Source organism: Pimephales promelas, chromosome 24 (genome assembly GCF_988280905.1).
Source record: "Pimephales promelas chromosome 24, fPimPro1.hap1.1, whole genome shotgun sequence".
Lineage (NCBI taxonomy): Eukaryota > Metazoa > Chordata > Actinopteri > Cypriniformes > Leuciscidae > Pimephales > Pimephales promelas.
Genome location: NC_142792.1, coordinates 9,687,968 through 9,701,289, shown reverse-complemented (window position 1 = coordinate 9,701,289; position 13,322 = coordinate 9,687,968). Strand labels below are relative to the sequence as shown.

Here is a 13,322-nt window from a genome sequence, read left to right as displayed (position 1 = left end):
CATCATTAGTTGTTTTTCATTAATTTGATTGGCTGTGGATGTTTCACTCTTGTGCACCAGACATAAAGGCTAATTAGTTAGTTCAGAGCAAAGAGGATGACATGCAGAGGGCAAGAGAGAAGATGGAATTTGGGGCCGCGTCGGTGCTGCTGAATTGCACTCTCCTTTTGACTGGACACTTTAAAGAAAATATAAAAGCTCTCCAGGTGCTTATCTCTGCCTGGTACTAACAGATCCGGCTGTTCACCCTGAGAGAGCACCGACTGCCCCCCCCTCGACCCTGCACTGCACCCTTAGATTGAAAACCACAAAAGAAGAATAAAAGCACTACCTGTATCAGCCACTAAGAGGTCCTAAAAGACACAGTGCTGTAATACAATATAAAGCTCTCAAAAATAACTTTTTTAAAAAATTGAAACCTTTTGTGACATTATAAATGTCTTTTCTGTGACTTTTGACCAATTTAAAATGTTAAAAAAAGTTTAAAAAAGTAAAAAAAAAAAATGAATAAAAAAAAATCTGACCCCAATCTTTTAAACCATATTGTGCATTTATGTAAATAAAGTGAAAGGGGAAAATGTAAGGGGAAGAAAATGGGAAGCATTTTCACTTCCCTTTTTAAAATTTACACAAATAATTACACCTATTGTTGAATCTATGCAGTTCGTGATCATTTAAATAAATTTCAATATTAGATATTTGTTACAAGCAAATCAGAAGAAAATCACTGGACTAAACCACTGGATATTAACTCAAATATCCAAACATGATTGAATGACTGTATTTCCTACTTAAATTGATGAATCATACAGTTTATGTGTAGGTATTCATGTGACAGAGACAGAGGAGTCCGTTCTCATCCCAAGGCTTCCTATACCCTTTAGCGTCAAATGAGACGCAGATATATATAAATATATAAATATATGTGGCAGAAGGCGCCTCCTAGTGGTCTAACCCTAACCCTACCCCAGACCTAAACCTACCATAACCGAAGCGTCTCATTTGACGCTAAAGGGTGCCATGTGCGTTGGATGTCTGCTTTGACAAAAGTGTCGTATATGACGCCTTGGGATGAGAATGCGCTTGATACCATACGAGTCATATTTTGAATGAGCTCAGCAGGTAAACAGCAGCTCAAAACTTTTTTTTCAACCGCAAGAGATCTAAATGACAAAGGAGCCCCGCACAGCAGCAGGCAAACACTCGCAGCACAGCAGAGCAGACGAGGGATTCAGTAAGTACCGCTGGGGATTACAGATGGCCCTTCAAATTAAATCAAATAGTACGGCTCAGGATCTGGCTTACGGACGCCTACGGGAGAGGTGTATATGACTGGAGCCAGAGCCACCGGGTGTGGAGAGAGAGAGAAAATCACCTCCAAATGAGTTTCTGAAATATCTATAGATAAATTGAATTTGAAAATCTTGACAGTGAGTGATCTGAGGCTGGATGAGGAGCAAGTCAAAGGTGGCAGTCATTCTTTCATTGCTTCATAAACACACACCGAGAGAAAGAGATATTTGGTTTTCCATCATGGTTGGGGCTTTCTATTGACTTCTGTTGTTTTTACTGAGCTAATTTTATACTAATACTATTTTTTTCTATCCCCTATCCGACCTAAATCAGACACTCAAATACTTTTTGCATTTATAAATTTGCATGTTTAGGATGTTTAATAAGCCAAATTCCTTGTTCGGACCAATGGTTGGTCACCTCACCACAAATGTAACTGATTTCAGGATTAACTACCCTTAATAGCATTTGGTACCTCGCAGGCTCACACACACACACACACGCACACACACACACACACACACACACACACAGCAAATCACAATCAACACAAGTAGGCTTATGACAACATATTCTTCTAACCAAATTAGTCTTGCACTTTATTACAGTAAAAAAATTAAAAACCTTGAAAATCTATTTTATCTCATTCTATTCATAAAATAGTGATCTTATATCTGAAATATTTCCTGACTTATATATAGAGGATGCTATTTTGAGAGCCAAATTAAAAAATCATTACTTTCCATCTTTCAGTCTTTCTCAATAAGACCTTTTGGGGACAAAATTCACTTAAATTTACAGTTTAAACTTCAGAAACCAACAACTTTCAGACAGGTGTAACTAAATTTAAATAGATTTAACTTTTGCTTTAACTTTAACTAACTTTAACTTTTCAAAATTTATTTTGTGAATATAACAAGTATCAACATAAGCATCAAAAATGTGAACCACCATACACTTAATTCAAAACCAATATACTGTAAATGGCAAATGTCTAAGAGGACAAGACTTGTCCTGTTCCATAAGTCCTCTCCGTCTTATTAGGCTTCTTTTGGATGCCTCCTCTTCTATTTCAGTCTTGTTTGAATAATAACTTAATTCCATGCATTTCTCATCTCTACAAGGTTCCTGCTCTTTCATTACTTATGATTCATATCACTTTCGTTGCCGCATAATCATTAGGTAGGTTATTATAATACAAATACAAAGGAGATGACATCTCGTCTTTTCCCTCTTGACTCTGAGAAAAATTATTACTGAGGAGAAACTCTCCCAAGAGCTTAGGGAACCAGCAGGAATTTGTATAATCAATTAGTATGTATGTGTAAAGTGACTGAGACATTTCTTCATGACTACAAGCATAGGGCTTTAACATGGCCAGTGCCATAAAGTTAAACATTTTGAACTGACACCAAAACATGTCAGAGAACGTCACAAATAGAAGTCATATTGATACTAAAATAATATAGTATAATATGACTATATTAATATATATCGTATTACTGACGTGTATGTATACACACACACACATACACACACGCTTCATCACTCTGTCTCCCAATAAGAAGGTGTGTGAAATAAGCATATGTTCTGCCACAATATGGCTGCCGTTGCATCATCCAGGTGGATGCTCCACATTGGTGGTTGGGGCATGTATATACATGCCCCATATACATACATACTATGTACTTATAGTAATTGCAATAACTGGGTAATAACTAGGTACTAACCCCGGACCTACCCCTAAACATATATTACCTTATATTACCAGTACTTTCTTAGGTAAATACACTGTACACGTACTGTAAAATGAATTATATTGGTATATATGATTATTATTTGTGACAATAGGCCTAATTGTTTTGCCAAGCAATTACTTTTAATGATAATACAGATTATTGTGATGAGTGTGAGTGTTTTTGAGTGCAGTTTGGCTACACTTGTCAAGGCCAAAATTTTTAAAATGTCCTTACCAATATTGTGAAAAATGTTTATTATTATTAATAATAATAATCAAGGACATTTGAAGCATGAAGCATCATCACTATTTGAAATGCTCATAAATCAGCCAAATCACATTTACATTTAAATAATAATGTTAACATGTTTCTATGAAGATTGGGTTTGGATAAAGTAAATAACATTTTATTAGTATAGACACCTACACATACACAGACACTATATATATATATATATATATATATATATATATATATAAATTGTATGCCTGTGTACGTCAGACAAAATACAAAACTTTTTCTGCAGAGGATGTTTGTGACAAATGCTCAGGGCTCTTTCCTCAAAAGACAGAGCACGAAAATAAAAAATAAAACAAAAAATGCATTAAAAAGGAAATTTGCAGAAACATTACATATGTGGTAGATTTTATTTTGTTGTTCACTTTTCATTTGTCTGGGATCATCACAACAAAGAGACAAATGAGACATCCTGAGACACACACAGGCATAACCCTAATGTGTTTCTTTCTGCCACATCTCTTTACAAAGATAGACCATTAAAGCTGATCACAGAGGCATGTCTACCATCAGTTGAGTCTTTTTTATTTGCTTGAGGGAGGATGCCCTTCATTAAAATAACAACAGCTCATCTCATGCATATGGAAATGGAACTTTCTCCATCTCAAGTATACGGGGTCTGGCCTGCCCTCTGAAAAGTCTTATGCAGGACACATCGCAGGATTAGGATGAGGTCACACGTGCATCCGCACAGCTTCATTGACGCATACACAGGCTATTCCATCCTCAAATTCTAACCTTGAGCAATGTGACCGAATCCCAAAGGCTGATCTCAAATATGGGGTAGATTACCCTCAATTTTGAGCAGAGAACCATCGATGTACTACAAATAATCAAAAGGGACGAAAAGCAAAACTCCTAATCACTCAAAAGCCTTCGTGATCAAAACAAGCCTGTTGAAATCAATGTTCCCACTTCAGCCCACCATACTGTCATTTAATTCCCCCAAAGAGACATATCCTTTTGTCTCGGTTGGATGAAAATGTTTGGGTGATGGGTAGGGGGATGAGGGGGTCTTGTGGAAGTGTGTCTCGCAAAGGGGTCAGCATAATAACAAGATTAGTGAGTTTTAATTTAGATTAAACAGGGTTTGGCTGTGATCGAGGGCCCCGCTGTTGTGCCCTCAGTACAAAAGGAAAAGCGTGAGGACATCAAACAGACATGAGTGACACGCAGTTCACCGCTGCACTTCATTAATCAGAACAGCAGGGTAAACGCATCAGCTTTGACTCGTCTGCCGCACTGAATCCAGAGAATTAAAAAAGGATTCATGTTGATCTGCATCATATTCATGTCCAGCATCTCAACTCAACTAAACACATTTACTTTTGATGTCTTCAGGATGAGGCATCAATTGTCTTTATCTTGAAAGTGTCCAGCTGAAACATCTTTTCTTCTTGCTTACGATATGATGGACTGAGACCTGAAACAAAAGAGATTTTGAGAAGTGTATTTTTTTTACTTTGACACAAAATTTCCAACGCATTCTCACCCCAAGGCGTCACCTTTGACCATGCTTCAATATTTGACGTTTTAGGCGCCCTTTAGCGTCACTTACATGACGCGATCCTACGGCGTCATCTAACTGACGCTAAAGGAAAGCGTCAGTTAGAGGACGCGGTTAGGTTTAGGTGTGGGGTGGGGGTAGGGTACACGCGATCCTAGGGCGTCATCTAACTGACACTAAAGGGCGCCTAAAGCGTCAGATATTGAAGCATGTCCAAATGCTTCCCAAGGCGTCAGTTAAGTGACGCCTTGGGGGTGAGAATGGGCTGAAATTTCACATCACATTTTTAGCAGAACTTAGCAGACACATTAAATTTACACTATTTTTGCCAGAACAACAGATTGAAAAACTCACATTTATCCAATTAAACACACTCTAGAATAGTTATTCTAAATCTTTTTTACTTGAAGAAATATTTTGTTAACAGAAAACAAACAGAGTATTTATATATTTAATTAACCACAGTTTATTGAGTGATTTGAGAATAACTACTTATTTTCAATTAACAACAACTTATTATTAAGGGGGGAAAATTAATGTTTCATGATTTCATTATTTGATCATGTTATATTAATTTATTATAAAAAATACATTTCAAAAACGTATGTTTTGATTTATTAATTTAAATATTGAGGCCCCCTTGGAAAGAAAACCACTGAACAAGAATTTCTGTAATGATATCCCTTTCCTTAATCTCTCTGACAAGCAATAGTATAGTAAATCATGGTTTGGTGTGCCTTTAGTTGCACTAATGCTCATAATTTATTCTCTTTTTTTAGGTCATCAAGAAGTGTGACTAAAATTTATTCATTTTAAAAGCAACTTCATTGCTTTAGTCCATGTCAAGGGTGATTTGGACAAACAAAAGACTATATTAGATATTAGAAAAAAAGGAATCTGTGGTACCTTGACTGACATTAGCATATTTATATTTGTGTAAATAAATGTAATTTCAAGCATTTAAGTATTTAATTTCACCTAACCTATTTGTGAATGAGTTATTTTTTTTTTTTTTTTAACACTGGTGTTCCTTTGGACTTCAGATTTCCGTTGACTCAATTACACTTCTGCTAACAGGGCAGTGGTAGCGATGCTAATGCAATGCTGAGCACACGTCAGCAGAACATTATGCATGTGCCCGATTTATGGCAACTGCCTTCATTACGCAAAACCTGATTAAATGTTCCCTGTAGGCCGAGGTAATGATCCCTCACCCATTGTTATTCATATTCGCTAAGGGTTCGGGGCTAAGGAGCTCCTTGTATCTCCACTCTGGGCTCCATTAATAATGTCTATTCACAGCCGCAAGTTCAGCATTCGTAAATGACACCTGGGGGTGCCCAGCAAATGGTGCGCGATTGCAGATGAGGCCTGTTCTTGAGTCTATTAATGTCCATTTGTTTGTGTGTTTGTCTTTGCGTGACAAGTGGACATATGTTATCTAGCATTTCTAGCAAAGGCCCATATTGCCCTCGCTAATGCTCAGATGCTCCCCAAAGAATCCCAATGCACATATTTACATAATGCTGTAATGTAAAAACAATCAAATGAGCGGGCAGGAAGGAGAGAGGGAGGGAGGAGGCGCCAGGAAGGAGAAGGTAAGGCTAAATTTCTCTCATTCCAACACATTCTCACACCCCAACTCGTCACATATGGACGCTTGGGCAGGACCCCTTGGCGTCATTTCTTGACGCACTGGGTATACCTTTGTCGTCATTTTTCAACGTGCAGGGTAGTCCGATAGACTTCTATAGTTCTCTCAACCGGAGCCTGTAGCGTTGAAATTTGACGTCTTGGGTAAGCTCACCGCAATGGTCTGCTGCGAATGGGTCGAGAGTCGAGACTGCAATAAAAATGAATAGGCTACAATAAATGATCTATGCCGGGGCTAGTATAGTGGTGGTGATCCAACTGTTTCTACATGTTTAAAAACCCTCACAATCTGATTTCAAAGTGCCCTCAGTCTCCGCAAAGGTTTAGCGGCTTCATGTGCAACCGCATTCATCGATGAGTTTAACAACGCTCATTGTGTTGTACAACCATTCATCGGTGAGTTTAACAACACTCAACTGCAGGTAAAGCGGCATTCAGAGGGGAGTTTAACCAAATCAACGCTAAACTGCATGTAGAAAGGCATTTAACGGTGAGTTTAACAACGCTCCACGGCGTGTGCAAGTAAGCAGTTTAAGCGTTTTCTTGTCGAAGGTTAATGTTACTGGCATCCATGATGTACACGTGCTTTAGAGCATGCAGGATAACGTATTTTTATCGGAGTTTTGTTTATGTTAATAAATATATATATAATGTTTATATAAAATTTATAATGTTTTTTTAATTTAAATTTGTATTTTTTTTAAATCATCTAAATTAATAACGCTGACGTCACTGTATGGGGCGATCCCGAGGTCCATTGCGATTTTCCACTCGGTAAGTAGAAGAGTTAATTAATAGAGATGGATACTATTCTTAAATGTACACATCAAAAACTCTTGAATTAGGACAAGAAGTTGTGTTTAGAACCTTTAGATGTGTAAGGTGGCAATTTATTTTGACAGTAAATGATGGAAAGAGACAATATGAAAATATAGCTTGATGCTGCACCAAACGTGCAGGCCAGCGAAGTTAATTGAATTAAAGTTTTTGTCAAATTTTGTTGCATATAATCCTATGAAATAATCATGTAAGGCAATACTAGTGGAGATTTTAAGGTTTTCAGTATTACATTAGCACACAACTGTTATTCAACATTATAAATGTTCAGATGAAGAACGGTGTTGCCAGATTGGTTTGTTTTACAGCCTATTTGTTTAAAATCCACGCAAAATTATATAATTAACACTCAAACAAATGTATAATAAATAATATAAATTAATTTTTATGCCCTTTTTATCACACTTAGTGCGACCTAAAACCAACCAATTGGCTGGAAAACTATCCAATCTGGCAAATAGAAGAATACTGTTGTAAAATTAAGGTGTTCAATTCTGATTTGCTTTTTTCTCTCTCATCAGGTCCTTCAATTTTGCCTGCTCTTTATCCCACACGACACATACACACACAGAAACACACAATAAAGGCACTTTTAAGAGCCACGTCTGTCTGTTTCTTTCTCTCTCTCTCTCTCTCTCTCTCTCTCTCTCTCTCTCTCTCTCTCTCTCTCTCTCTCTCTCTCTCTCTTTCTCTTTCTGTGTTGTTTGTTTTTGTGTATATTTGTTGTCAAGTCATGACAAGGCCCAAATTCAGGCCCTGCCCTTCTTGCCAGACTCCCAATCAGGCAAACAGGAAAACTTGCAATGTTTGTTTTGCAAGCCTGTCCACCAAAAAAAAAATCCAAGAAAAAGTGGTGTCACTGGATAGCCAGTGGGGGGAATCTGTGCTTAAAAGCAGAAATGCTGGGCGTATAATTGATTCTGCCCGTATTGCAGTAAGTAAAAGTGTTAATATTTCATAAGTTAGTGTAACCTGAGGTGAAGCTGAAAGCTTGTGTTTTTCACACATTGCATATCAGACATATATACCAATGTGACCTGGCCTTTACTAACATAGTCTTATTGCATACATGGAATAATCCTTTTTTACCTACAAATTGTGCTAGAGCGTAACTATAAGTTGTGTTCTCTGTGAAGTATTAAAGGAGTAGTTCACTTTAAAAAAAATTTTTGCTGATAATTTACTCACCCCCTATGTCATCCAAGATGTCCATGTCTTTCTTTCTTCAGTCAAAAAGAAATTAAGGTTTTTGATGAAATCATTCCTGGATTTTTCTCCATATAATGGACTTTAATGGGGTCCAAACGGTTCAAGGTCCAAATGACAGTTTCAGTGCAAACTGTTCAAAGGGCTTTAAACGACTCCAGACGATGGATAAGGGTCTTATCAAGCTAAACAATCGGTCATTTCAAAAATGACTCGAAAAAAGATTCGTTCATTTTGATGAACGAGTTCGAACAGGAGAGTCACGAACGCTCACAGACCAGAGCAAGGCGACCATTTGAGCTTATAAAACGTAAACTTTTTTATTTATTTATTAAATGACCAATAGTTTCGCTAGATAAGACCCTTATTCATCGTCTGGTGTCGTTTAAAGCCCTTTGAACAGTTTGCACTGAAAGTGTCTTTTCTACCTTTAACTGTTTGGTTCCCATTGAAGTCCATTATATGGAGAAAATCCTGGAATGTTTTCATCAAAAACCTTAATTTCTTTTCGACTGAAGAAAGACAGACATGGACATCTTGGATGACATGGGGGTGAGTAAATTATCAGCAAAAGTTTTTTAAAAGTGAACTACTCCTTTAAGTAAGGCATGATTGCAATGACAGAAACTGCAGAGTACCTCTGGCCTTATCTGAAACTGGTCATTGATTGTACAGTTTAAGAGTAATGTTTCTTGCATTGTACTCCAACTCCATCAAATGTTTTTAAAATAAAATTGCTTTATATAGTACTAAAGTTTCTAATAATTCAGTGGGTTTAACTAATGTGTGATAACTGCTTTTGTTCATTTCAGGTGAGTAAACTTGAAGCTGTGGGGTACAAGCCAATATTATTTATTGGCAAGCCAGACAAAAGGGCTTCAAATAAATGGGTTGCAGATATAATTACCCATCTGCACCCCACTCCTGTCACTAAAACTCTTTTGGATAAAATGCGCAGGGCCTATGAATTTATCTTGACAAAATGTAAGTAATGTTTTGGTTTTGCAATTATGAATATTTTAAGATACATGTATATTTCTTTGTTAATATGTTCAGGTTTTAAATTAAAGTAAACTTGTATTATAGCAACCTCCTTAGCACAGCAACCGGAGAGTCAAGCAGCAGAGGGTCGAGCGGCGGCAGAGGGTCGAGCGGCAGCGGAGGACCAAGCGTCGGATAAAGTGGCGGCGGAGGATCAAGGGGCGGCGGAGGGTCAAATGGTGGCGGAGGATCAAGCGGCAGCGGAGGGTCAAATTGTGGTGGAGGATCAAGCGGCAGCGGAGGGTCAAATGGTGGCGGAGGATCAAGCGGCGGCGGAGGGTCAAAAGGTTGCCGAGGGTCAAGCGGCGGCAGAGGATCAAATGGTGACGGAGGATCAAGCAGCGGCGGGGGGTCAAATGGCTGTGGAGGGTCAAGCGGCGGTGGAGGGTCAAGCGGCGGCCGAGAGTCAAAAGGTGGTGGAGGGTCAGGCGGCGGAAGAGGATCAAATGGTGACGGAGGATCAAGCGGCGGCAGAGGGTCAAATGGCGGTGGAGGAGACTGTATTTGTTCTTAACCTTGTTCCTTTGTCTTCCCCACTCTCTCCAACCTCTCTCTCTCCTACTTGCTCTTCTACTTCTACATCTATTCTTCCTTCACTTTCTTCCCCACTTTCACTGCCATGCTCTAAATCTTTGCGACAAATTAAACGTAAAAACACCTCTACCTCTTCACACTATTCTCGCTCTGTCTCTCCTCCATCTCTGTCTGCCTCTTCCATCTCCACGTCTTTGAGTCAGGAAGGGCCACGTGTGAAGAACAGAAGAAAAGGTAACTTTTTGCATGGTACATCTTACTCCACACTAAATAATTTTGCTCCAGTTAGAGTTGACTTCATGTGAATTGGAATAATTCAGCGAACAGTTATTGGTACCCAGTTTGCAGTACTTTTTTTTTCATATTAAACTATGTTATTCCCTTAACTAAGAGGAATTGATACATACCTCTGTCGTCTCAGTGCGTACACTCAATCACTCTGGCACGCAAGACACTTTGATCGCACTTAACTAGCCCAGTTCATTCAATAGGGGCCAAGCAGAGAAGCGACCAAACACCTCCATGTTTTCCCTATTTAAATACAGTTACATTAGCAGTGTAACTCGACCTAGGATGGTGACACAAAATAAAACACTGTGCTTTTCTAAGCGTGTAAAGTAGATAACTAGCAGCATGGGGGAATACCACAGCAAGTGCAAGTTCATATATCTATGAACTCGGCGCAGTAATATCTTCACTCTGTCGAGGGAGAGGACTTTTCACGAGTGATGATATTACTGTGCCGAGTCGAAGTGCTCCCAAGCACTTGCTGTGGTATTCCGCCATACAATATATTTATCCACTTTACACGCATAGAAAAGCGCAACGTTTTATTTTGTGTCACCATCCTAGGTTGAGTTACACTGCTAATGTAACTGTATTTAAATAGGGAAAACATGGAGGTGTTTGGTCGCTTCTCTGCTTGGCCCATATTGAATGAACTGGGCTAGTTAAGTGCGATCAAAGTGTCTCGCACGGCAGAGCGATTGAGAGCACGTACTGAGACGACAGAGGTGTGTATCAACTCATCTTAGTTAAGGAAATAACATAGTTTAATATGAAAAAAAAGTTGGAGTATCCCTTTAAGGTCCCTTGCACACTGATTCTGAAATTTTGGTATGCGTTTTTACGTATTCTTCATTCGGTGGCTCTGAATTGTCAAAACACCATTCAAAATTCTTGCTAATGATCCAAAAACCTTTTTTTTTTTTATAACAGATGAAAGTTTCATAGGCAGTGTGTAAACGTGATTGACTAAACATTTATTTGTTGTATTTATTTTGTAATGTGCGAAAATTTCGGACGTGAATTACGGAGTTGGTGCACAAGAACCTTTAAGAGGACTTTTGGGAAACCAGTCCTGTATTTTTGTTTTATTAGCAAAAACAGGGATGAATTTACTTTGACCTAAATGGAAAGGACTGCATATCACCTCGCATGTGAAATTATAAATTTGGACAGATTCCGCTACAAATCATGGCATCATGGCTAAATAAACTTTCCTTGTCTTTTCATCATTTCAGGTTGCCGAAAATGTAGTAGGCAGAAGGTTTTCCAGTTTGATCGAATAACTGGGGAACGGATAAATGAGGTAAAATGTGTTCTGTTAGGCTGCTTAGTTTTCTAAATTAATGATTTGGACCTTTCAAAGATAATACAACATGTTATGTCCTATTCCGTGATTGCTTAAACAGTTAAAATTATTATTATTCATGTTTGTGTGTAGGGGAAAGCTGAATTGAAAGTCCACTGGTTGCCATGCACTGTGTGGTAAGTCATGTTTTATTAATTATTCAATTCCATGTTGCAATGCAAATTAGTCTATTCCATGATTAATATGATGTAGGCAAAGTTCTGGTGTCTTGCAAGCAGCGTGGAAGTTCATGTCAGTGTTTTCTGTGACAAGAGAAAACTCACTGGTCTGTAGTTGTTCCCGTCAGTAAATCATCCTCCGAGGTAGCCTTTTGAAAAACTGGAGTGAGGTCGATTATCAGTACTCAGAAGCAAATAGCAATGAGGTAGAGGCATTTAGAAGTGCTAGATCCCGCAGGTAGGTCCTAGGGAGGTAGTAACCTTTACGACAAGCATTCCAATGATGAAAAAATTATGGAATAGTCTTCCGAGCATTCCAAATTCAGACACACTCTCTTAGTACAGACTTAAGACAAATATCTGAATTTGAAATGCTCGTAAGACTATTCCATCATTTTTAAGACCAAGGGGAGAATGATCTACCTCCTTGTTTTTATTTAGAATATTCTATTTTTTTATATCCTGGAATTGTGTGATTAACACAATGGATTGTAGGTAACAAGGAGCTGAAACATTCAGTACTTTCTAAAGTAATTAATATAGTTCTAAAATTAGCTGACAGAGAGCCAATGTATGGACAATAAAATGGTCCTGATGTGATCATGTAAGTGCTATATACATGTAAAAATTATTATTATAATTATCATGGTTTCTGTTTCTAGTAAGTACTCTAGTGGCTAGCTCTAGCTCTGAACTAGCTTATTTATTGAGCCTGCAAGGACATCCACTCGGTAATGCATTACAAAAGTATTATCATGCATACATAAATTAATCTTTCAGCATCTGAAACACTTTTACATTTTGATGAACTATCTAAATTGAACCCAACAGTGATTTAGATTTGTTTTCTCTGTGTTCTAATGAATTTTTTTTGCACTTATGATATTTTACAGTGGCAAAACTTGGGATGATACGTGGGAGCCTGCCAGTGAATTCGCACATTTTATGCCTAATTCCCCACATCCCAACCAGCTTTCAGCATGATGTGTCGTGAGCCTAGTCAGCTGGACTTAAGCAGATTTTTTCTTCTTTTTGTATTCTTTTTATTTTTTTTTTCTTGCTTTTGTTCATTAAAGTTTTTTGCACAATACCCAGTCTCTTTTTTGTTTACTTGCTTAATGGTGTTTAAAAAACAACCTTTTTCATGAACTGCACAGATCATAAGGGAGAAAATTAGTGCAGCTGGGAGTTTGACATAATGGAATTCCCAAAGGAATTATTAATTTTTTTATTTTTTTTTTAGTATAGGTAAGTCTACTTTATCTATTTGTTTGGTAAAAAACAGAATACTCCTTAATATATTAAAATGTCACTTAAATGTGGTGTTTGAAATATTCAATTACAATATTAGATATTAATTCCTTTAACATTTATAATCAAAATTGTTATTATTGTAATTACCT

At 37.7% G+C, this 13,322-nt stretch overlaps 1 protein-coding gene across 1 annotated transcript; it reads left to right on the top strand.

Annotated features, from left to right (window-relative positions):
* Positions 1-6,460: 6,460 nt before the first annotated feature.
* On the top strand, positions 6,461-13,009 carry LOC120468876 (uncharacterized). Its single transcript, XM_089127088.1, has 6 exons — positions 6,461-8,260; positions 9,345-9,516; positions 9,619-10,341; positions 11,631-11,698; positions 11,834-11,877; positions 12,813-13,009. The coding sequence occupies exons 1-6, from the start codon at positions 8,060-8,062 to the stop codon at positions 12,901-12,903; spliced, it is 1,299 nt and encodes a 432-aa protein (XP_088983214.1). The 5' UTR covers positions 6,461-8,059; the 3' UTR covers positions 12,904-13,009.
* The last annotated feature ends 313 nt before the right edge of the window (positions 13,010-13,322 follow it).

Bases quoted from the DNA above. Each gene is read 5' to 3' on its own strand.
- LOC120468876 (XM_089127088.1), top strand. From the start codon at position 8,060: ATGACAAGGCCCAAATTCAGGCCCTGCCCTTCTTGCCAGACTCCCAAT. The intron at 10,342-11,630 runs GTAACTTTTTGC...TCATCATTTCAG, and splicing joins TGTGAAGAACAGAAGAAAAG to GTTGCCGAAAATGTAGTAGG. The intron at 11,699-11,833 runs GTAAAATGTGTT...GTTTGTGTGTAG, and splicing joins CTGGGGAACGGATAAATGAG to GGGAAAGCTGAATTGAAAGT.